This window comes from Varanus komodoensis, unplaced genomic scaffold, assembly GCF_004798865.1.
Source record: "Varanus komodoensis strain SLA01 unplaced genomic scaffold, ASM479886v1 scaffold105, whole genome shotgun sequence".
NCBI lineage: Eukaryota > Metazoa > Chordata > Lepidosauria > Squamata > Varanidae > Varanus > Varanus komodoensis.
The window spans coordinates 502,900-527,015 of NW_025335297.1; the positions used below are offsets into that span (position 1 = coordinate 502,900).

Genomic DNA, 24,116 nt, shown 5'->3' on the forward strand with positions numbered 1-24,116 from the left:
CAAAAATAAACATTCACAGGTCAATGGGGAAAATATTTACTTGAATGCAATCTATCTTGGAACTATATTTTACTTTGAAATCTCTTTATCTAGCTATACATGCTTACCTAGTCGGTATAATTTTTGTGGCTGTTTCCCTTAGCCAAGGCATTAATGTCCAATACAAGGTTTGTAACAGACACCCCTAAAATGTTGTGTAAATGTTCATCTGTAAGTCTTAACTTACTCTTGGTTTTCACAGTTTTCATCTTAGAAAAAGTTTGTTCACAGTTGTATGTGGTGCCAAAGACTTTGAACATTCTGGCAGCAATTTTTTTTTTAGGTTGGTAAATATTTTAGGTAGACCACAAGAGAAATCTAACAGACATTTTTCTTTGTAAATGTCTCTGAGATGATCATTGGTTTGCAAATCAATGAGTTCTGTCTGAAAACAGTTACCTGCATCTTCTGGTGCTACTGCAAATGGATTCTGAAAAATTCTTATTTCTTTTCCATGCTTATGGCAATCAGAGAACCTGATCTAGAATTCCACCTGTGTTTTGATGTGACTTGTGAATTGTAAATTCCCATTCTTCTCAAATTTTAGTTCATTGCAGCATGAGAAGTTTGAAAAGTTACTTTCACTAACTTGCTTCACAAAAATGTTTAGTTTCCTTCAAAAGCTTTCAGTTCAGAATACATGTCACACACAAGCTTCCTTTTCCCTGTAATCTTAGAGGCAATGTGTGCAGATGCTCTGAGGTACCAGTTAAAGCCAAAACAAAAATCCATCCAGGGTCAGAAAATACTTCTTGATCTTTCTCTTTGTCTTTGAGAAAGACATCAACTTCATAACGTAGACTGAAAAAATGTTTGAGGACTTGGCTTCTGCAAAGCTACCTGACATCTGCATGGTAGACTGCATCTCTGTATTCTTCATCCATCTCTGAGAGAAAATTTTTGAAACTGACAATGAGCAAGGCCCTGATGCCTGATGTAATGCAGGATACAACAATATGCATCGTGCTTTCCCACTGTAGAATCTTTCTGCACAAGGCTCGCAGGCAGATGATGCAGTGAAATGGCATGGGAAATGCACTATCTAATTTCAATATCTCTTCACTGATTCTTGCAGCGACACCAGCTTTATTTCCCACCATATTTCTTGTAACATCCGTTGTGATGCTTTTCAATTTATCCAACTCAGACCAAGAATCTCTACTGATTCACACACCTTCAAGAAGATGTTTTCTGCAGTCGTAATACCTTTCAAGCCCTGTGGTGAACACTATTCTTTTGTAATGCTGAAGTTGGAATCTATCCCCTGATAAATATTAGTAGTTGAGCAGTGTCTATAATGTCATTACTTTCATCTAAAGCCACAGGAATAAAATCAAAACTTTTTGCCTTGACAATCAGTGACACACACAGCTCCTCTCTTAGTTTTTCAACATGTTTGGCAATTGGAGATGCAGATAAACTGACCCAGCTGACACAAGATAGCTTATCAGGACACATTTTTTCCATTACTTTAACCATGAACTTCTTAACAAATTGACCATCAGTGAATGGCCCACCAATCTCAGCAATACATTCAGCAACATGATAGCTGGCCCTCACAGTCCACCAGTTCTCCCCAGGGTGCTTTCTAAAACTATTTTGCTGCAAAACATTGATTTTTTAAAAGAAATTATCTTGTACACTTGCACCTCTCCTTGATATATTGAGTAGCTCTTGTGACAGGACTCAAAAGTGCCTTTGAACACTGAGACAGTTGCAAGATGTATCAGTCAAACTGCTTCAGCCTTGTTTAAAACAAAGTCCTCAGTAGTCCATTTGTCATTAAAGACATGCTCATCTGCAATTTTTTGTTTCTTGGAAACAGCACTCTCTTTTGCAGGCATCTTCTTGCAGAATTTTTAGCATAGCAGCAGTTGCAGAGTTTAATCTTATCCTTGAATACATAAAAATGTGAGAGGTATAGTTTAGGGGTCTAACTCTTCTCTTTCCCATCAAATCCACCCCACTCTGGCTGCTGTTAGCTGGGGATTTGCATTTTGACCATGGCAAGGAAGAGGAGAGACCCCTCCCTCTACACTTCTCAGGAATATTGGGCCATATGCACAGGCTAGGAAGAATTTTTTAAACATGGATAATGAATCTGACTTACCAGATTGGCAGAGTTGCAATCCTGAGTACATAGAATACTATGAGATTTATTTCTCAATAACCGCACTGCCTTGAGATTTAAATCTACACATTCAAATAACTTAAAAATTGGGTGCCCTCCAAAAATGGGCAGGTAGAGAGAAAGCGTGAAGGAAAGGGCAGCCTCCCACCTGGAGCGCAGGAGACGCCATTAAGTTGGCTTCAGATTATATGCAGGGCGCACAGACACATCCTGCCTGCCCGCCAAGCCTCAATCAGGAGAAGCAAAATGTCAGCAGGGGGAGGGAACTTGGCTGGAGGAAGATGTGGGAAGGGGACTCCCATGGGCTTCCTGCTAAGAGAGGACTCCTTCCCCTCAGCCCAGGGGGCCACTCCCTGGCTCCTGCAATCACGGATGCATGAGGAGACTCTTGGCTGGAGTGGGTCGCCGAGGGAAAGGGAAAGCGAGGCCAAAAGCCAGAGCAAGCAGCTCTTGCTGAGACGGAAAAACATTTGTCTGAAGCAGCCACTTGGAGGAGCTTTGATGGACGAGCCTCTAGGGGGCAAAAACACTTTGTGACCCTTTTGGAAAAAATACCAGGCCTTTTCCTGCCTTTTTTGGAAAAGCAGGCCAGACATTTCCTGGACCCATCCACACAGCTGCTTTATCTTCCTTGCACACACATATCGCCTTCAACGTGATAGTTCGTGGAGAGGGGGGGTGGCAAAGCCCTCAAAATGGCCAAAATGCCCATAGGGAGGACAAGACCAAGAGAGGGCTGACAGAAGGAACTAGGAGACCGGAAGAAGCAATGTTTCTCTTGTGATTTTTGTAAGAAAGGGACAGGAAAAGGAGCAATCGCTGATGTGCTTGAGGCGAGAAGAAGAGTGTTTGGCTGAGGGAAAATGCATTGAGGGCGGTAGCAATAAACAAGCTGGTTGGGGGGCTTTGTGCAGCCCACGGGCCACAGGTTGGGGACCCTGGCCTAGAAAGTTAAGTAGGCCTCTTAAAAATCCGGTGAATTTCACACGGAATGACTATTCTTCCCCTTCCCTCCATAGTTATTTGACAAGTCTGAAAATTAGAGCAATCCTGAGTGCCTACCTACTATTTCTGTGTTTGGTTTATTTTAAGTGAGTTATAGGCTATTTTTAGAGGTAGAACCCACAGCAGCATATATGGTAGAAGCAATATATAAATTAAAATTTTATAGTGGTTCCTGAAAGATTAAAAGTGTTTTTGTCTCAATCCTAGCAATTTTTGTACTACCCATCAACAGAAATTCCCAGGGTTGCTAGCATAAAATAGAAAAAAGCTATTAAAATATTCATAAAATACAAAAAAACTAAAGAGGCAACAAGGGTTTAAAGGGCCTAAAGCTGTCTAAAAAGGCCCAGTATTTTCTTTCAAAGCATTTATCTGGTACTAAAAAGACAACCAAGTATGTTTGGACTGGGCTTTTTTAAAGGCAAGAATTCCCAAATTAGGGCTCTGTCACTGAAAGTCTGCTCCCTGTGAGACCCCTCTCTCTTCTCAGGTAGTGGGTAACAAATGGGGAGGGGGGGCAGGAAAGGCCTTCTTCTGAAAATGTTAATATACAGATAGGCACTTCATTGTGCCATCTTTTGTTTCATAGAATTAACATGAGTGGTAAAAACAGCTGCGGAGTGAATTGCTTCTGGTTTTCTCTGCTCTTTCCCAATGGCCTGTATTTTAGTTTGTACAGGGGCTGCCTTGTTTTGGAAAGTTTTTATTAAACTCTTAGATTGAAGGGCATGGTAAAAATGCTTATATGTGCAGGATAAAGCCATCAATGGCTGCTAATTGAGATAGCTACCTGTGTATTAACCAGTATGAGAGGCACGATGCCTCTGTATATCAGTTGGTGGGAACATAGGAGGTGCTGCTGCTGTGTGGGTGGGTGGGAGTGGGACCCTCTCAGCTGCAGTGCACACAGGATGCTGGGCAAGATGCAGCTTTGGAATGATTCAGCGGGGTTTCTTGTTCGTTCTTATGTTAAACAGGTAAATATCCCATAATCTTTTAGAATAAATAAGAAGCATTGGATGATTCTGCTTTTCAAAATGATTCTGCTTTTTCTTTAACTCAGTGGGCTGCAGCTGATAGTCCAGGAGTCGCAGCCAAGGTCAAGGCCTCACTCCAGGTGAAGTTGCCTTGGTGGTCTCACTGCCATACATATGCATGGTGAAGAAACTGAGAGGTGGTTCTTATGATACACATGTTTAGCAAATGCTTGGTTCAGTGTCTAAGAAAGATGGGAGGCTACTGAGGACCAATAGTGTTTTATGGCAAAATACTTCATGGCAGCCCTCCTCAGTCCAAACTGGCTTAATGCAGTGGGGCAATATCCATCAGGAACTCACAAAAGCCCTGTTCAGATATTCAGTTCCAGTGCTGACCTCCCTGTGTTGAAAGGTTTCCAAATGCGAGTGGGATTCCCAATCTTGCATTCTCAGGATTCCGGCCTGTGCAGAGCGTCACAACTGTGTTCATTTGAACAGAGCTTCATTGCATGGGGAAGTCGGGCATGGAGGGCACAGTGCTGGATTGTGTGTCCTTGGCTCCCTTGGTCCAGTTCAAAATGAGCAGGGCCACCTATGTGCACCCGGTGCAGGTCTGATTCCTGGACTGTGGCTGGTGCAAATCTGTCCAAAATGCATCTTTGGGCTGTGTTTCCAGTCTGAGGACTAAGGCACACTACTGTACCAAAACGCGTCCTATTTTCATTAACCCATCATTTCAGGTGCATTAGTGGCTTTTGCTGTGTAGGATCTTGTTGCTTTTTCCTCTTTCTGTGATCCAGACATGGCACACATTGAGGTTTCCTGGATGAAATGAGCATGCTGCATGTGTGGTGGAAATGTGCAGTCATTTTCTTGGTAGAGGTATGGGGGATTGGAGGGGTGGAAGTGTCCCCCCACCCCTCCTGCTTGGCGCCCTTGCTCAGGCATCTGTTAGGTGGCTGTCCAGCCTTCTCTGCTTGAAGACGCTGAAGCAAATTCAAATTGGCTGTGGCAAAGAGCTTTGCATGGCTTATAAAAGGGAGCAGGATTCTCAGAGGCAGTGCCGGTCTCCTTCCTTGGCCTCTCCCTTTGTGCCTGAGCACACCAGATGGAGAGAGCAACATGTGCAGAGGCTGCTGCCCCCTTCTCTCTTTTCTCAGTGGTGGTTCGACCGTCCTCTGGAGCGAGGGCAGGTGTGCAAGGCAGCAAGGGCAGCGGCAGAGATGCAAGAGGCATCAGCGGCGGGCTCCCTGCTGAGGCGTAGGGTCCAGCAGGTGCCTCATGATGCTTGCCCTGCACAGAAGCTCTGTGGCAATTTTAAGTATGGTTATCGCTCAGCTCAAGCATAGTCCAACTCTTGCTTTTGAGCTTCCTGTTGGCTATTCTGGGAAGTGGGATGCTGGACTAGCTGGGCTCTTCTTATATTCTTAAAGGAAAAAATAGGTCTGTCAATGAATATTAGGAGTGATAGCTAAATGGGATATTGTAGAGTTGGAAAATGTGCAGAAAAGGGCAATTAAAATGATGAAGTGGCTGGGGCAACTCCCCTAAGAGGGAAGGTTACAACAGCTGGGATAGTCTAGCTTATTAAAAGGCGAGTAAGGGAAGTTGCTACAACCCCTTAATCTTTTTGTTGCCCTTTTCAGCACTTTTGCCAACTGTGGAACACCCTTTTTGACTTTGGTGCCCAGAACAGCACATATTGCTGCAAATGAGTCTGCAGAGAGGATTTGTGTAAGGGCAGGATGATAGTGAATATTTTAAGTTCCTTTCCTAACCGTGCTTAATGTCAAATGTTCCTTTTTCACACCACACGGCTTGACTTTTCATCAAGCTGTTCAACGCAACCCCAAGATTTCTTTCTTGGTCAGTCACCACTAGCCCCAGGTTGCATCAACTTAGACTTGAGATTGAGGTTTTTTTTTCCATCCCAGCTTATATTCGCTTCCAATGAATCATATTTTTCCTTTTTGATGCTCCCTCTCCCAGTCTGGCCAGATACTTTTGGAGCTCCACACAATCCTTTCTTTTTTGACATGATGATAGTCAACCTTTTAAATAAATTAAGAAAGAGGAGTTGAAAAATGGGAGTCCTCTTGACTCCTCATCCTTATTTTTACAGGAAGAAATTCTGAGAGGTTTGTGATTAGCTCTAATGGGCCATCAGGTTGGGAATGCTCACACTACTGCTTGATACCCCTTAGATAATAGTCAATCTGATGTGGCTGGTCTTGCCCAAGGCAGAATATCCAGCTGTTTACTTATCACCCCCCCACCCCCCCAAAAAAAACCCCATAGAAAACTTGCCTTTGATATTTGTGACCATAGTTTGGTTGCTCTCCTTATCAAATTGACATTGCAAAATGTTAAAAGAAACCTGAAATTGTGTATTTACTTGACCATTCTGTCCATGGGGAAGATCTAATGGATTATAATAATGTTAACAGGGTGGGAGTGAAGTATTCTGATTTGTGGAATAGGACAGCAGTGAGGTCAGTTGGATTGGGTGCTTCATAGAAGTTAAGAATTTCCAGGATTCAAAAAAAAAATCTATTGGATTATTTGGGGTCTAATGAGTAGTTTTTACGCTGGCTGCAAATCATTCAAAGGTCCTTAATTTCTTTAATGGCTAGCTTTTTAACAGAATGATTGGTTAGTCATAGGTGAGTCCTATAAATAATGCTCTCGCACACTGAGTTTGGAAGTAGAATGGGGCTACTCTGGAGTAAGGGAGTACTCTTTAGGCCCTTTAGCATTTAGGGGTGGGGATTCCCTCGGAATGCAGAAGTGTATTCATTTGTAAATTTAATAGGTCAATTTAAAAGGCAAATTAAAAAAAACTTAGAGGACCTGCTGGCTCTGGTGGCTACAAAACTATCAGCTGAAGAAAGGAACTAATAAAAAATAGATGGTGGAGACTGACCAGCTCAAGCCAGAATAGCTCATTTTAAAACAAGCAAGGCTATATTAACTGTAAGAAAAATTCCAAGACTATCATTAAAGCTGGCACGATTTTTGTAAAATTTTGTTTAGTAAAGGTGTGGATAATTGCTTGTACCAGCCATATTGTGATATTTGCATACTGCAAAGTTAGAAAGCCACTGCTTTGTCCTCAAGGTGTTGTTCTTTTCTGCTAGCATTGGATGACATCTGAAGCGGGCTGGGGGAGGGGGAAACAACACTGTTTTCTGTTTGGACACGTTTGTGACAGAGAAGAGAGAGATGGAAAGGTTGTGTTACCTTCATGAGCCCTAAATCCCAGAGTGTTTTTCAAGCCATCGCTTTCCTTTGGAGTGATTGGTGAGGCCAAGCTTAAAGTGTGCTTAAAGTCATCAAGAGAGAGTTTCCAAACTGTATTCTGGGAGCTTATCCAGAATACTGAAAGGGGATGTTGGTGCACATACCTCTCGATGAGAAGATCTCATTTCCTCCAGAATGACATTTTTATGCCTCTTCCAAAGAGCTCAGAGAAACAGAACGGATTCACTTCCACAACATTTTATCCTCACTGTAAGCATGCGAGTTACACGCTAGACTGAGAGCTCAAGGTCTCCTGATGAGCAAGTCTGAGGGCGGGTTCCAATCCTGAGAGGCTCCATACTGAGCCTTTGGAGTGGGAACTGCCATGCTCTTGATCCGCCTGGGGCTCTGATGGATGGCGCTGTGGAGTGATGTTCCTTTAGGGCCCGGGGGCGTGTGGGAAATGAAAAGAGCTGGGCCAGCTGTGTCCTTTTCCTGTTCCAAGGCCTGCTTTTAGCTGCTCCTCGCGCCTGCTGTCTGCTTCAAGGGGAGAGGAGCAGAACTGAGATAAGGTTCCGCCACTACCCAGTTTCATTTCAGTTCAGCTTGTAGGTTACAGGAGAAAAGAAAAGCAGTGGCTGAATTGCACAAAGGCTGCCCCAGTCCAGAACTTTGACTTCTACACCACACTGGCTTCCCTAACAATGGTAGTCCAGTTTCCTTCAAAGGTTCCTTCAAAGTCTAGGACACATTCCCTTCATGCAGGGGCAACAAGAAACAAGAGAAAACATTTCTTGAATAGAAAATGTGCCTGTAATGTTCAGGTAGCATTCTGCAGACAATGGGGAAAGGGTTTGCTGATAGTGGGCAGTCTTGAAAATCACCATCAGATGGCTAATAATTTTAAACCTGCACTTGGGGCCATTGATGTTTTGTTCCTTTACTAAGTCCTTCCCACTGTGACATCTTCCAGTTGTTTTGGACTCCTCCACTACTGTGGCTACTGTGTCAGACCTTTCACTTGTACTTTTAAAATTTAACAAGTAAGAATACAAACACTTTTAACAGTTTCATGGAGTAAAAGTCAGAGTTCCAAAGACATAAGCCACTGAGGAATCTGAATGTTTTCTAGTTTAAAAGCATTACTGTAACTCTCAAGGTGATTTTCCTTTACACTTGAATATAATAGATGCAAACTTGAAAATAAGGAATCCTGACCACAAAATTGTTTGTATGGTTTGTGCTTTGTAAATGAATCAACTTTCTGTCTGTTCTGTGTGAATATATGACTTGTCCAATTTGCAGCACATCCTCTTCGTCAAGATTGTATACATCCACATCTGAACATTCTTTATAGTTCAAACAGGATAAGTCTGCCGCTGTTGCTATATCACTTGACAATTCAATAATTCTCTCATGAACTTTAATACAATTGATGATGATATTGAGAGCTGCTGTGGTGCTTAGAGGATTGGACTAGAGCCCTGGGAGATCCAGGAACTTGTCCCTGCTTGGCCATGAAGCTCTCTAAGTGACTTTGGGCCAGTCTGTCTAATCTACCTCACAGGGTTGTTGTGAGGATAAAATGGAGCTGTGTATGCAGTCTTGGGTTCCTCACAAGAAGAAACAAGTGGGATATACATGCAATTAATCATAATAATGCATCTAGGGCCTAGATTCTAGGCTTTGTTGGACAGACCCAAGGTTCCTTGCAATAGCTTTCTTATTGTATACCAGTACTTTTTGGCAAGCGCATACAGTCATAGACCTTTTAGAAAGAACTGTTAAGCCATTATACCAATCTATACAGGTGGGAAGTCAGTCCAGCTGTCAAGGAATGCAACCCTTGTGGACCTGGAGTGCAGTATTGTTGTTACTGGGAGACCTTGCAGAAATGATTTACCATTTTAGGAGCTGAAGTTGTTTGGAATGGAGAGCCAGGGAACCTGACTTCTGATTTACAAGCAGTATTTCTTCCACTTTGCAAAAAGCTGTTGCTTGAGCGGGAAACCTTGGAAGATCCAATTGGCTTAACCAGTCAGAATCTGGTATTTTCTGGCTTTTACTGGTTACCTTGAAGGAACATTGTTTTACTGGTCAAACCAGTAGAAGGTAATTGGTTGGCAACCCTAGAAGGAGACAGCACATGGTGGGTGGGAGGGAAGGGAGAATGGCTGAGGCTTTGGGGCATGGATTCCTAGGATGTCATCCTAGGGAAGTGCTCTTCACCTAGCTCTCTGGGTCTATAAGAAAGTGGTGTGTGGTGGCTTTACTGAAGTGCTTTCCCACAAAGAAAGCTGGATGTTTTCCCGAAAGTTCATCTTCCTTCCTGCTTTCCCTTAGGAAACCACCACCACGGAGGAGCTGGAACAGTTTGCCAAGGAGCTGAAGCACAAACGGATCACACTGGGCTTTACTCAGGCAGATGTGGGACTGGCCCTGGGTATGCTGTACGGTGGGTACAAGAAGAAGGACCTAGAGGACATGGGTGGGGGGCGAGTCTGGGAGCAAATTGCTTGTTGTGGAGTCTCATCTGCTCCAGAAACTGTAAATTATCCCTCCAAAACCAGGGTGGGGAGGACGAAGAGGTGCATGATGAGGTACTTTATGGGGTGAGTAGGAACAAGGCTTGTCTCATGGGCTCTCTTCAAGTCAAGAGTCTTACTGTGGACTAAAGACTGAGCTGAATATTTTTCTTTTTGTTTGTATGGGGAGAAGTACAGGACCCTACCTCTCTTTGTCAGTTTGTAGCTATACACTCTCCTTTTTTCCCTTTTTATGTTTTTGTGTTGGGTGACAAGGCATTGCCCAGTAAATTGCCCCAAACCAATCTGATTCACAAAAGTTCAGAACATTCATTCCCCCTACCCTTATTTTAATTCTTCCACAGCAGATATGGGGATTTCGGAAAAGCAGGGGGTAAAGCATCGAGGCTGGCAAACTCAATGTCCTGTCACTTGTTTGTAAGGCTGTGTGATGTGTTACATTGTAGAAAGAAAAGTTCAGAATGGGCCATGGTTATTAAAAGTTCCCTAAGCAATAGGAAATTCAGTGCACAGAAGCCGCAAGATAAAATTACATGGAGGGTGGTTCTTATCAACATCAAGAAGTGGATTATGGAATTCTCATACTTGCCTAACACTTTCTTAAACAGAAATGTTCTATTATGTTTGTACACAAAAGTTTTACAACTTTTTCCCTGTTGTTCTTAAAACTGATTTTTAATTCCCCCATGAAATCCATTGTGTTTTTATTTGATTTTAAAGATTTCGCCGAATTGTGCATTGTACTTTCTGAATTCTAAGAAGCATTAGGGGTAGGAATCCTTGTTGTATAAATGTGAAGAGAGCCTTCCTCAAGCTGCTATCCTCAATGTTTGGTGGGGAACAAGTCTCATCAGCCCCACCTAGAATGATGGGAGCTGTCTCAAAGCAAGCTGGAATCAGGTTGGGCTAAGAAACAGCTTTGTGCTTTGTCTTGGCCTGATTTCTCTAGGCGGCCCCGGGGCAGTCCCTGCTGTCTGTCTTGGTCTCGCCCATCTGTGGTAGATGATAAGTGTTGCCCAAAGGTGCCATTGCTGTACAGGTCCCAGAGTGTGAAATGTTATCACTCAGACCTCCAACCAGTGAAGTGGAATGTGGCTGATTTGATTGGGCAAGTTTTGGTTTCTGTGTCTATTGATTAAATCTTACACATCACCTACCTGCATTTGTAATACAATTGTTTGTAATACAATTGTACCTTCTGACTGATTAACTGGGCATTCACTTAGTCAGTCAAATATTTTAATGGATTGATCTTGTCAATTAAACCATGTTGTAATTCTGATTTGCATTGCATCAAGAGTGTCTGTGAGCCTGAAGCTTAACTGTTTTGTTTCTTTGCTCCTGTTGGGAAGCCTCCAGAAAAAATTGGGAAGCCTCCAGAAAAGAGTTGACCTAGATGACCTTCAATGTCGGTTCTGAGGTTAAAATAATTTGTGCTGGTATTTAATAATGCCATTAATAACAGAAACGTGGCAAGCGCTGGGTACTGATAGGGGTTATTTTTCTTCTTCTTCTCCTCTTCAAGTTGAGGTACTTGGAGGTACCGGATTGAGGCACCAAGGTCCCACCTGAGCATGCTTACCTGGGAGAAAGCCTCATCCAACCCAGTGGACCTACTTGAGTAGACATGCCGAAGGCGCTGCCCTTTCTCACTTCCTGTTCCAGCTTTTCTGATCTAGCCTTTTCCTCCCTTCATGCCTTCATGCAGGGAAGATGTTCAGCCAGACCACCATCTGCCGCTTCGAAGCCCTGCAGCTCAGCTTCAAGAACATGTGCAAGCTGAAGCCGCTTCTCCAGCGCTGGCTTGAAGAGGCAGACAGCAACGAGAACCTGCAGGAGGTGAGCACTCCCGGAATGGCCATGGATGGCGTGTCCCTGAGACTGGAAAGAAGTCTCTGTGTGGGATGCTAAGTCATTATTTATTGCTAATATTATTAAGAAGATAATGGCAGCTTACAGAACTGGGTAAGCAACATAGACTTCCGCCCAAGTATATACTTTCCTGTCCAAAGTATTTATTTTATTTACCAGTATTAACTACCATCTGGGAACAGAGACTCCTGGGTGGTGTGCTGCTTAAAAGCAAATGCTAGGAAATAGCACAAATGAAACCATGTGACTATGATTACAGAAGCTGTAGCAAAAATACAGAGTGGGTAAATATCAGAGGAAGGGAAAGATGAGGATAGGTAGGGAGCAGTTTGTGGAAATACTATTAACATGTACATGTACTTAAAATGAGGTGTTGAATATCCTGCCTGAGGGCTGAATTCCCCTTTGGAGAAGCTCTCTGGCTGCATTCCAGGGCAGGGTGGTGATGAAACCAAAAGGAGTGGGTGCAAAATAACAAAAATACCAACTTATTTTAGCTTTGCGTTGTTACTGCCCATGCTAAGCCTTCTGAGAAACATCTCAATAATCGGTGGGGAGAAGGGAGGACCAGGGAGAGAGAGCGGATGTAGAGTGAGTCTGTTTTGGACCTCAGGCCTGAGGTTCTTGGCTTGAAGTTTTGCTATGGTTGGGAACGTTGCTTAGGAGCATAAATCAACAGTCATGATGAAAAGGTGAGTTTTTGGGGAAGCAGCAGAGAATGAGGTGGTCTCATGGACTTATTTTAGGAAGTCATTTCATTTGTACAGGGCAACAAAGGAGAATGGGTAGAGTTATTTAAAAGATTAGGAAATCGTGGGCAGGTGAAAGTGATAGAGCTGGAAAAGTAGAGAGGATGTGTCAGATATGAATGAGAAAAGGGGCCCAAAAGATAAGGTAGGGCAGGGTTGCAGAGGAGTTTGCAAAGGAAGCACCAGGAGATCTCGCTGGATGCAGACAGGGATGGGAAGGGCAGGGAGGCCTCAGTGACTGGCAAGGTGGACTGTTTTGGTGGTGCTGTTTTGGATAGAGAAGAGAGGCTTGAGATATGAGCGTGGAAGGTTAGAAAGAAGAAGATTGTGTCAGTCAAGAATGGCAGAGGACAAGCCAGGGTTTTTAGGCTAAAGGGACAGAGGAAAGGTAAACTAGGTGGGATTCTGCAATTTATTTATTTATTTTTGATTTATATCCTGCCTTTTTCCTACAAAGGGCTCAAGGCAGCTTCCATCATTCTCCTCCTCCATCTTATCCTCACAACAACAACCCTGTGAGGTAGGTTGGGCTGAGAGTCTGTGACTGGCCCAAAGCCACCCAGTTGGCTCCATGGCTGAGCGGGGACTAGAACCCACATCGCCTGAGTCCCAGTCCCGTGCTCTTGACCACTACACCACACTGGCAATATGGCCATGGGGAAGAGGAGATGGTGGCGGTAATGTGCCATCAAGTTGTCTCCAACTTGCAGCATCCCTATGAATGAAAGCCCTCCAGAATGTCTTGTCTGAGCCAATTCCTCTCAGCTCTTCCATGTTCAAGGCTGTGGCTTCCCTAATGGAGTCATATTTGGTCTCCCTTTCCTTCTTCTGTCTTTGACTTTCCCTAGCATGATTGTTTAGGAAAAGAGGTACAGTTTGATAACTAACTGAACGTGTGGGCCAAAGGAGAGAGGTTGAGAATCAGAGAATACTAAAGTTGGAAGGGATCTGCAGGGCTATCAAGTCCAACCCTCTGCTCAAGTTAGGCATCTCTGAGGCAGGCGGCTGCTTCTTGAATGCCTTCTGTGTGGGAGAGCCCACAACTTCCTTGGGCAATTGGCTTCATTGTTGTGTTGCTCTAACAGTCAGGAAATGTTTCCTGATGTCTAGCCAGCATCTGGCTTCCTGTTCTTGAGCCAGTTACTCCCATGTCCTGAACTCTGGGATGGCCAAGAAGAGAGCCTGGCCCTCCTCCGTGGGACAACCTTTCAAGTATGTGAAGAGAGCCATCTTATCTCCCCTCAGTCTTCTCTTCTTGAGGCTACACATGCCCAGTTCTTCCAATCTCTCCTCATAGGGCTTTGTCTCCAGTCCTGGGTCATCTTTGTTGCCCTCCTCTGAACTTTCCAGTTTTTCTGCCACTTTCTTGAAATGTGGTATCCAGAACTGGACGCAGGACTCAAGACGGGGCCTAGCTAATGCCAAATTTAGGGGATCCAGTACCTCACATGATTTGGAAGCTATACTTCTGTTAATGCAGCCCAATATAGCGTTTGCCTTTTTTCCAGCCACATCACATTGTTGACTCATATTCAACTTGTGATCTACAACATTTCCAAGATCCTTCTCACTTGTAGCATTGTTGAGCCAAGTATTCCACATCTTGTAATTGTGTATTTGATTCCAAGGATGAAGCCAAGGAGAGCGTGACTGGTTGATAGGGTGAGTGTTGGTGTTGTTGAGAGATATGGAGAGGGGCCAGACTGGAGAAGGCTTGGGCAGAGCGAGGTTTGGACTTGGCCCTCTTCAGAAAGGAAGATCTGGGCAAATATGTCAATACCTGAGAAGATTCCAGAACAGGTGATAAGCAGTCCACGTGTCAGCACCTCGATGCTAATGGATGTTCAGTAGAAACCAGAAAGGATTTGTCAGCAGCATGTCCTGCCAGGCCAATCTTATTTCATTTTTCAATCAGGTAACTTCTTTAGTAGATTGTGGAAATGCTGTTGGCGTCATTTGCAGCAAGGTGTTTGACAAAAAGTGCCCATGGCGTGTGGATTAGCAGGTGATGTAAGAGCAGCTGGCTATCAGCGGCACTGTGTGGATCCACACTGGCCGGAGAATTGTACTCGGAGTGCTTGTGAATGGAGGCCAAGTGGAATGAGCCCTTATGGAATTTGTAGATGACCCGAAATAGGATGGCATAGCTAGTACTCTAAGAGACAGAAACAAAATTCAAAAAGCTCTAGGCAGAAGACTCGACCAAAATAACCAAGGTTAGCACCACTCTCTTCATTTAGGAAATGAATAGGCAAGGAAATGAATAGTACAAGGTTTAGTAATACTTCGTCATGAGCTGGCTATGAACCAGCAGTGACGTGACGTGACACGACGTGACAAGAATGTAGTTTTAGGTTGCACCCATAGAGGGTGAATTTCAGAATTATAGGAAGCAATAGTTCTACTCTAGTTTGCGCTGATCAGACCTCACCTTAAATACTGTGTCCAGTTCTGGACACCATGCTTCAAAACTGGTTTTGTTCACAACACAATGCTAACAATAACCTCTGCCTCTCCTGCCCCTCCCAAAAGTGTTAAAATGGTGGGGAATAATTCATATCATGAAAAATAGCAATATACAATAATCACTACTGTGGGAGAAGGAGCAAAAGAATACAAGGAAGGGAAGAAAAAGGGATTAAATTTTAATTTAAAATATGTACATTAATATTAATAGTCCATATATTTGTGGATGCCACATTTTCAGCAGGATTCAGATAAAATGGCCTGTGTTCAGAGAAGGGCAACAGAGTTAATCAGCAGACTAGAAACCCAAGTCCTATAAAGGGAAGAATGAAGTCTCTGAATACGGAAAGAACAGCATTTTCCACGTGCCTCAACTTTGTCATATAGAAATGGATCGCAGCCTGTTGTTTATCACCTTGTTAAGGCATGCAATTATTGGGCTTCAGTTATGGCGGGGTGGACTTATATTTATCTAAAATACTGTTATGCTGCTCTTACTGCCCCCCTCCCCCAGGCTGCTGAGACAACTTTCAGTCAATCTTTCAATCAGTAAAGGATTTCATTTAAAGATCAGGAAAAGCATCGTAATGCCTAGTGCAGTCAGGCAGCGACACCAACTGCCTAGCAAGGTGATGGGCTGCCCATGACTGGAGGACAGCTATCTGTGAGTGATGCTTTAAGTTAGATTCCTACACTGAGCAGGGAATTGGAATCAATGACCTAAATGGCCCTTACCAACTCTATAATCTCTGTTTTGCATTTGTAACTTCTCTTCCATGGATTAAAATCAAATACGAGGCCATTTACAAATCATGCATACTAATAATGATCTTAGTTTTCCATGTTCTCTGTCTTTCCATCACGGTCTGTGCACAAGAGAGGAGATCACAACAGGCCTGCAAAACCTGTAGTGGACAGAGGGATTCCCTCCCGTGCCACAGCCAGTAAGGATGTGCTGAGCAGCCACAGAATAATAATGGCCACGTGGGAAGGGGGTAGAATGGATTGCCATGGAGGGCGTGGCTGGCAAACCAGAGCAGTGGATGAACACTCTGCGTGGCAGCCGATTGCTACAAGCCCCACTGCAACAGTGCACTTCTCATGTTGAGACGGTGATGGAGACATCCAGGTGCATATTTCTGGCAGGCAGCATCTGGAACTGCAGACCTGGGTGGAGGGAGAGAAGAGAGAGCTGGACATCATCTGTATATAGGCGGAACTAAAATATGAGAGTTGAAGAGACGGTCCAAGGAGGGGAAATAGTAGGGGACCAAGAAGACAAGCATGAGAGAAGGCACAGGAGAATCTTCTCACCATGGAAACATTGGACAAACATTCTGATGGCTAGGAGGAGGATCAGCTAAAAATGGAGTTGTGGACGCCTAAGGCATGGAGGGAGACAAGTAGGAGGCAGTGTTCAGCTGGACCAAATGTAGCAGAGAGAGTGAAGGACGATCAGAACAGTTTAGAGATCTCTGGATTTGTCAGCGAGAAGAATGTGATTGTAGCAAGCGGAGTTTGAGCACATTGTGGTGGAAGATGGACTGGTTCACGAATGGAGTTGGAAGAGAGAAAAATCACAGTGATTTTAAAGAGCTCCAGGAGAAGAAGAGTGAAGAAGAGCTCTGGGAGTTTGTGGGTGAAAGTGAAGAAGTGAGACTGGCTGGTATTTCAGCCACCTTAAGTGCCAATTTTTGGTATGGAAAGATGGGGTACAACTCAAAAGAGTATTTAGGATATGACAAGGGGGAGGGATTTGGGGGGGATGGGAGAGATTGAAGCATTTGAATTAGATGATGTGCCAGAGGGAAGGGGTAATAAGGCCCTAGGGACAGGGAGTCCCAAGGCAGTAAGACCAAGGGGTCAACTGGCAGGCTTTGAAGAGGATCAGAGCAGAGTAACCACCCTGTTGAGAGAGGCTTGCTAGGGAGAAGAAGGAAAAGGCTAAGGAACATGGAGGAACAGCACGGAGTGTCTGATGGAAGTGGACTGAAAGGGGGAGGAAAATCACGTCTGTTTCTGCGGAAGGGCGTTGCTTGGTGGAAAGGTGGCAGAGTATGGGGAGCATTGCTGTAGTTGTGTTGCTTGCCTGGATTCACATCGGAGGAGAGGACAGCCTGGAGCTGTTTGAAGGAGCTCAGGAACAGCTAAAGAACTGAGCCAGAGATGGAGGCATCTAGTGCCTCCTTGTGGCTGTGATGGCGGTGGAAGTGCAAAGGATGGAGAGGGTTGCTTTGGCATGGGCAAGGGTGGGTTGTGGTCTCTAAGCAGCGTCACCGAACACCGCTCTCCTCCTCTGTGCAGCAACTCTGCTCCATGGAGACGGCTATGATCCAGGCTCGGAAACGCAAGCGCACCAGCATTGAGAACAACGTGCGGGGCTCGCTCGAGTCTTACTTCCTGCGCTGCCCCAAGCCCAACCTGCAGGAGATCTCTCAGATTGCTGAGGACCTTAGCCTGGACAAGGATGTGAGTGAATCTCTGTTGCACTGTCTCCCCAGGTGCCGCCCACACCTTGCTGCTCCTGGGAGCACAACCCCTGCCTTCGCAAGGCGTGCCCTTTGAATCTTTACGTGGCAGGTTCAGTCTTGCAATAGGGTTCCCTCCAGGTGGGAGTCACCATGCTGCTAAACTGCGGCAGGACACTGTGGATATCGTGATTCCTCTGGGATTGCAGGTGGCTGGCAGACTGAAGAACGTCTTCATGTGGAGCTTAGCTGAAACTGGGGCATCGCCACCAGAAGGCCACAAATGGAAGGTGTTAACAGAGAATAGGCAAGAGTCACAGAGGAGAATCAGTGGCGGCTAGTCCTGATGGCTGTCTGCTAGCCTGAGTATCAGAGGCAGGACACTGTCCTCAGCATCTGGTATTCAGACATTTCTAGAGACCGTTGGATGTGGAGGGTCCATTTAACAACAATTACAAAGCAAAGCCGGTCGCTGTTTCCTCTATGATTGAATGTCATGAGCTAGTTGGGGCAGGTGCACACATCTTCCTTTGGTCAGCCCTGAATCTATCGCTGATTGATTTCATGGGTTAAACCTCAGCACTGTTAGACAAGTTTCCCTGTCTACCCATTCCGGGCGTTCTATAATTTGTAAATCTCCATCCTCTCTCCTTTTAAATGATATTTTCCACTCTAAGCTACCAATTCATAAAATTCTTGATCCTTTCATGTTGGAAAGGTGCCACAACTTTTTGATTTATATTTTAATGGCCGTTCCCTGTACTTTCTGGGGGTGTTTCCTCCTTCTCCAAGAGAATACTATAAGGATATGACACAACACTCTTAACTGTGCCCCTGTCTTAGCTTTTTATATGCTAGCACTATTGCTATTTGCTGGTTTAAAGTTTCAGCTGTTTTTGAATTGGCCTGTTTCATTACTACAGGCACCCCTGTAGACAGGAATGGCCTGGTGGACCTTCTTGACTTAGTCTTCCAAAGGGTTTTACAAGGTCCCTCATCAAAAACTTTTGAGCAGACTTGGTAGTTCTTGAATAAGAGGGGAGGTCCTGTTATGAATCAGCAATTGATCAAAGCATAGCAAGCAGAGAGTAAGAATAAGTAAATATGTTCCCAACAGAGGTATGCAAACGGCAGGGTCCCTGAAGAATCTGTTGGGACTGGTGCTTTTTGGCTTGTTCATAAATGATCTGAGGTTAAGAGTGTGCGATCAGGTAGCTAAATTTGCTGACAATGCTAAATATTTAGGATGTTGAAACAAAAAGGGGGCAGGAGAGCTCTCCAAAAGGATTGCTCCAAACTGGGGGGTGGAGAGTAAAATTGCAAGTGGAATTCAGGGTAAGCAAGTGTAAAAGGTCCCAACTTTGTGTACGTACGGATGGGAACCGAGCTGGAGGTAACTGAGAAAGAGATCCTGGGGTTCTAGCAGATAGCTTGATGGAAATGTTGATTCCATGTGCAGCCGCTATGAGAGAGGTACATTCCATGTTGGACATAATTAGAAAAGGAATAAACATAAAACTGCTGATATATATAAATATATTTACATATAAATATAAGGTGTGAGCACACTTGGAATACTGCATATAATCCTGACCAATGTGTCCAAAAAGGGCATTGCAGAGTTGGAAAAGCAGCAGAAAAGGGCAACTGTGATGCGCGAGAGGCTGGAGCAATTTCCCTACGCGAAGAGGACAGAACATCTGGAATTGTTTAATGTAGAAAGAAATAAGGAAAGACGTGATTGAGGTGCACAACATTATGCACGGTGTGCAGAAAGTGGCCAGGGAGATATTTTTCTCCCTTTCTCATAAGATTAGTACCCAAAGAGGTCCTCCCATGATGCTGATTGGTAGAAGATTCAGAGCAGATGAAAGGAAGGACTTCACATGGTGTGTGTGGTTAAACTAGGACACCAGGCAAGTACATGGAAGAGAAAGCAACTACGGTCCACTTGTCATGAGGGGTTTTATATTACTTCTATATTCAGAGGAAGTATAAGCTCCACGTATCAGTCAGTTGCTGGGGAACATAAGGGGGGTGTTATGTCCGATTTTTTAAAATAATTATTTTTACCGTAAATCTCAACAAAACTATAAGAAAAGGAAGCAATAAATGAATCTGTGTGAATTTGGAAATATCATGGACATACGTACATGGCTATCCGGTGTGCCTTTGTTGCAGTTTATTATCTCCAAAAAGCTGTCTTTTCTCACAGTGTGTGTGTGTGTGTGTGTGTGTGTCCACTTTGGGACTGTGAAGAGGCTGTGATGTGGCCACAGTGAACACATGCTAGATTAGGCAGCCTTGGTCTGATTCAGCAGGGATGATTTCTGGGGAGTTGTAACTAATTTAGACCCCAGCAGCAGTATGTGTAGCATCTGGGTGAGTGCAGGACGTGTGCCTCCAAATCAGGAAACCTGTTAATACTCAAATGTCGCTCGCTCTTGAATGTCAGAGCACTCAGACAGTGGCATGAGAGGGCGATCTCCGTTTGGGATACGCAGGAATGTTCGCAGGAATCTGTGTGCATATAAAGACGTCTCATTTTCTTGTGGCTTCTGAGGTTACGAGTAGTTAGGCCAGGAGGTGAGCAAGGCACACAGGACCCCTTGAAGGGAGGTGCAGGCCCAACCCGCCCTGCCCAGCTTCCTGAGCCCGTCCAGGGTGGGACTGAAGGCATATAGCTGGGCTCTTGCGTCCGCTTTCCTGCCGGATAATTCCCAAAGAAGGGGCTACCAATCACTCTGGGCATGAGCTGTGAGGGGAAGTGGAGAGAAGGTCTGCAGGGGAGTATCGGCACGTGTGTGGAGAGGGCAGGAGTCACTTGGCAATAACACCTGTGTGTCTGTGTGCCCCCCCCCCCATCCCCTTGCCCTTTGCAGGTCGTCCGTGTCTGGTTCTGCAATCGTCGCCAGAAGGGCAAGCGCAACGTAGGAGCTGGCGCTCGGGATGACTGCGATGGCCCTGCGCTACCAGCGCACTTCTCCCATGGCTCCCTCCAAGCCCCGCCACCCGGGCTCAGTGCTGCCCACCACCAGCTACCCCCGGCGCCCCAGGGCTACAATACAGCTGCCTTCGCCACTCTTTACCTGCCCCAGTTTCATGACGGGGACTCCTTTGTCCCTTCCACATCCAGCTCTGCCGTCATGGGCCACCCTATGCATTCAAGCTGAAGTGCCCTTTAAGCAAGCCTCTCCCACATCTTTAATCAAGAGGACATCCTCCAGCCACCTTCTGCTTCTTAACTTCCTTTTTCTTTAATCAGGGTAATCTTTAGGAAGGGGAGAGGGTCTTGTATGTGTCCTCTCCTTGCTTTTTAAATCAGGGATGCCGGTTTTCTGTGATACTCCACTTCTGATTATGATTTTCATTGTGATTCTTACAACTGGGCTTTTCCTATATTGGGCTTTTCCTTCTAAGAGCCACTGTCATTTTTAAAAAATATTCCTCGGGGCACAGACCTCATTAACTCCCAGCTGGAGGGCATAGGACTTTGTTTCCTAGAGCCATTGACACCTGCTGATATCTCCATCACAGGAGCAAATCTGTAATCTGTGAGGAAATTGCAATTCAGACACGTTTCTCCTGTCCTGTCCAAGAATGAAAGCACCAAGAGTCTCCAGGAGCCTAAGCATAATCTGGCTCGAACACATTTTAAGTATCAGTCTCCAACGGGCATGGGAAATTTTTTAGCTTTTTTTTAGTACATGTAAAACAGATAAGTTGAGAATAGGAAGTGCAACCAATGTGTGCTGCCTTTGAAGACACACCAGCTGGGACAGAATCTATGGATTCATGTCGTCCTTCCTTTCTGCTAAATATTGCCAATTGATCTATGTAACAAGAGGGCAGGTCTTCTGGTCTTTTGGACTTTCAGCTCCCAGCATTCCCAACCCTTGACCAGACTACAAGTGGCTTCTGGGAGTTGAAGTCCCAAACATCTGCCTTCTTCCCACACCTAGTCTAGAATATCTGCATGGCTTCCTAAAAATATGATGCAGGGTATTTAAAGCAGTGTCTTCCTCCATTGGTTTAGGCTTTTAAAAATCCCTTTTTAACGTGCCACACTGAACAGTTGTTGCAGGCATCTGAAACAATGCTTTTAAGAGAAATTTTAAATTCAGCAGGATCTCCTCTTTACTCCCTTCCCCACTTCTTTGACTTGAATACCTACCTATCGGTATTAACTATTGTTTCTAGTGTGGGAGAGGAATGGTGGTTGTAATGTGTTTTTTTAAAATCATAATTATTTGGTCTCTGTATTTGATTTAAGTTTCATAATGTGCTCTTGGCACTCTTAGTTGTATGCATGACATTTCTCATAAGAGACCCCTATTAAAATTTGCTAACCATACTTTGCCTCTGTGCCTTTGTGTTTGGGAAAGCAGAATACTTATTGCTAGATTTGCATTAATATACTGACCACAGTTAGCCATCCATGTATTTCACAGTTTTCATAGTCAGTACCATCCCCTGTTGTCTCCAAACAGAAATAAGCAGTGTAGAGAAAGAGGAACTAAAGAGCCTTTTGATGCAAGTGAAGGAGGAGAGTGCAAAAGTTGGCTTGAAACGCAACATCAAGAAAACTAAGATCATGGCATCCGGTCCTCTCACTTCCTGGCAAATAGATGGGGAAGAAATGGAGGTAGTGACAGATTTTATTGTCCTGGGCTCCAAGATCACCGCAGACATGGACTGCAGCCAAGAAATTAAAAGACGCTTGCTCCTGGGGAGGAAAGTTATGGCAAATCTAGACAGCATACTAAAAAGCAGAGACATCACCCTGCCAACAAAAGTGCATATAGTCAAGGCTATGGTTTTCCCAGTTGCGATGTATGGCTGTGAAAGCTGGACCATAAGGAAGGCTGAGCACCAAAGGATTGAGGCCTTTGAATTGTGGTGCTGGAGGAGACTCCTGCGAGTCCCCTGGACTGCAAGACCATCAAACCAATGAGTCCTAGAGGAGGTCAACCCTGACTGCTCTTTAGAAGGCCAGATCCTGAAGATGAAACTCAAATACTTTGGCCACCTAATGAGAAGGAAGGACTCCCTGGAGAAGAGCCTAATGCTGGGAACAATAGATGGCAAAAGGAGGAGGATGAAGTGGCTAGATGGAGTCACTGAAGCAGTTGGTGTGAGCTTGGGTGGACTCCAGAGGATGGTGGAGGACAGGCAGGCCTAGAGGAATGTTGTCCATGGGGTCATGATGGGTCGGACACAACTTCATGACTAACAACAACCACCACTACTTTTGCAAGTCTGCCTGTGTTCCTTTGCTTTGTTCAGAATAGCTTTGAGACGGAAATGAGAGGTAGTGTTAAATGAGGAATAAGGAGACTTTACCATGGTGGCATCACCACCTTTCACCTGGTTAAGTAGGGGATATTCTCCCAGCTTCAAGGGTGTGTTAGCATTTATCTCTACCATCATCATAAACCATAAAGCCACAAAGTAAGGAGGTCAAAGAATGGCATGCTTAATGGAGTGGTTGAAAAATGAATAAGGGACAGGAGTGAATAAAACAATTCTTGCACTGGGTTGAAGCAAGAGACCAGCTAGGAGGAGAAGCCGGGTCAGGCACCCCACTGTCCCCCCTTCCCCCCTCCCCATACTACAATTCATTGTTCTGGCCACATTTCCACAACATTTTCAACTTTTGGCACCAGTTGAAGTGGGATCCAGCCAAGTGTGTCTACTTCCCAATTTTGTCACTGACTTATACATTGGTTGTTCCCATTTTCTAAATACATGCCAAATCTTTCCATGAGCTCAGCCACCTGGTTCTTATTCCCCCACAAAGGAATTTTGTGTGTTTTGTTTACTTTAATACAATCCAATGAGCTATTTTTAGGTATCTTTTTAATGCGATCCATCCTGGCTGCTAGCTGAAGCCAGCCATATAGCCTCCAGAGCAGAAACTTAGGGAAAGGCACTCTAGGAAGAGGCTCTGTGGTTTCATACCTGGAACACTTGTTTTCAGAGCGTCTGGCAGCAGTGCAGCTTCTATGGCAGAAACCCTAGAGCTTGTTCCGAGAGCATTCCACTCTTCAGAAAGTTCCACCTAACAGTGTGAGATGCCAGGACCCCTCAATGAGAGTGGATTACTGGTGGGAAAAGGGATAGTAGTCCGGATTGCTGGGTAGTTTGAGAGCAGAATTCTGGAGGGGGTGGGGGAGAGAGTTGGCTTCATTTCTTCTGAACAACTCTTGAACAAGAATTAGATTTGAGTGGAGTCTCAATTGTATGCGGTAGAGTGTGTATGCATGTACACATACATGGACCACACACTTTAGAATTGCACTTTAGAAGTTAAAAGTCTTCAGAAAAAAACATTCTTGGGGAATACAGGGAAAAACCCGAAACATAGCCCAGTGAAGCTTTGGGTACTGTATGCTGAATTGGGAAGAAAAACGAACGCCAGGAGGAAGGGGGAATCTAATGCAGCATCCCAGTTGGGGCAGGTAGGTCGGTCCACAACCCTGAGCTAGAGCAACGCCACACTGCAATGTTTTCTTGCAGGTCACATTTTCAGTGCCGTTAGGATTGCAGTATGCAGGTGTGGCAACTACTTTCCAAATGGGCTGGCCTGCTGCATGTTGCAGAGATGCTCTGGGCCATGTTTC

At 44.7% G+C, this 24,116-nt stretch overlaps 1 protein-coding gene across 1 annotated transcript in view; it reads left to right on the forward strand.

Moving 5' to 3' along the window:
- POU5F1 (POU class 5 homeobox 1) overlaps positions 1–21,847 on the forward strand; it is a 33,135-nt gene extending 11,288 nt beyond the window's left edge. Inside the window, exons 2-5 of the mRNA XM_044419595.1 lie at positions 9,736–9,847; positions 11,647–11,777; positions 17,330–17,494; positions 20,376–21,847. Coding sequence (XP_044275530.1) covers positions 9,736–9,847; positions 11,647–11,777; positions 17,330–17,494; positions 20,376–20,666 — 699 coding nt within the window. The 3' untranslated portion in view covers positions 20,667–21,847. The remainder of the gene's footprint in view (positions 1–9,735; positions 9,848–11,646; positions 11,778–17,329; positions 17,495–20,375) is intronic.
- Positions 21,848–24,116: the final 2,269 nt, after the last annotated feature.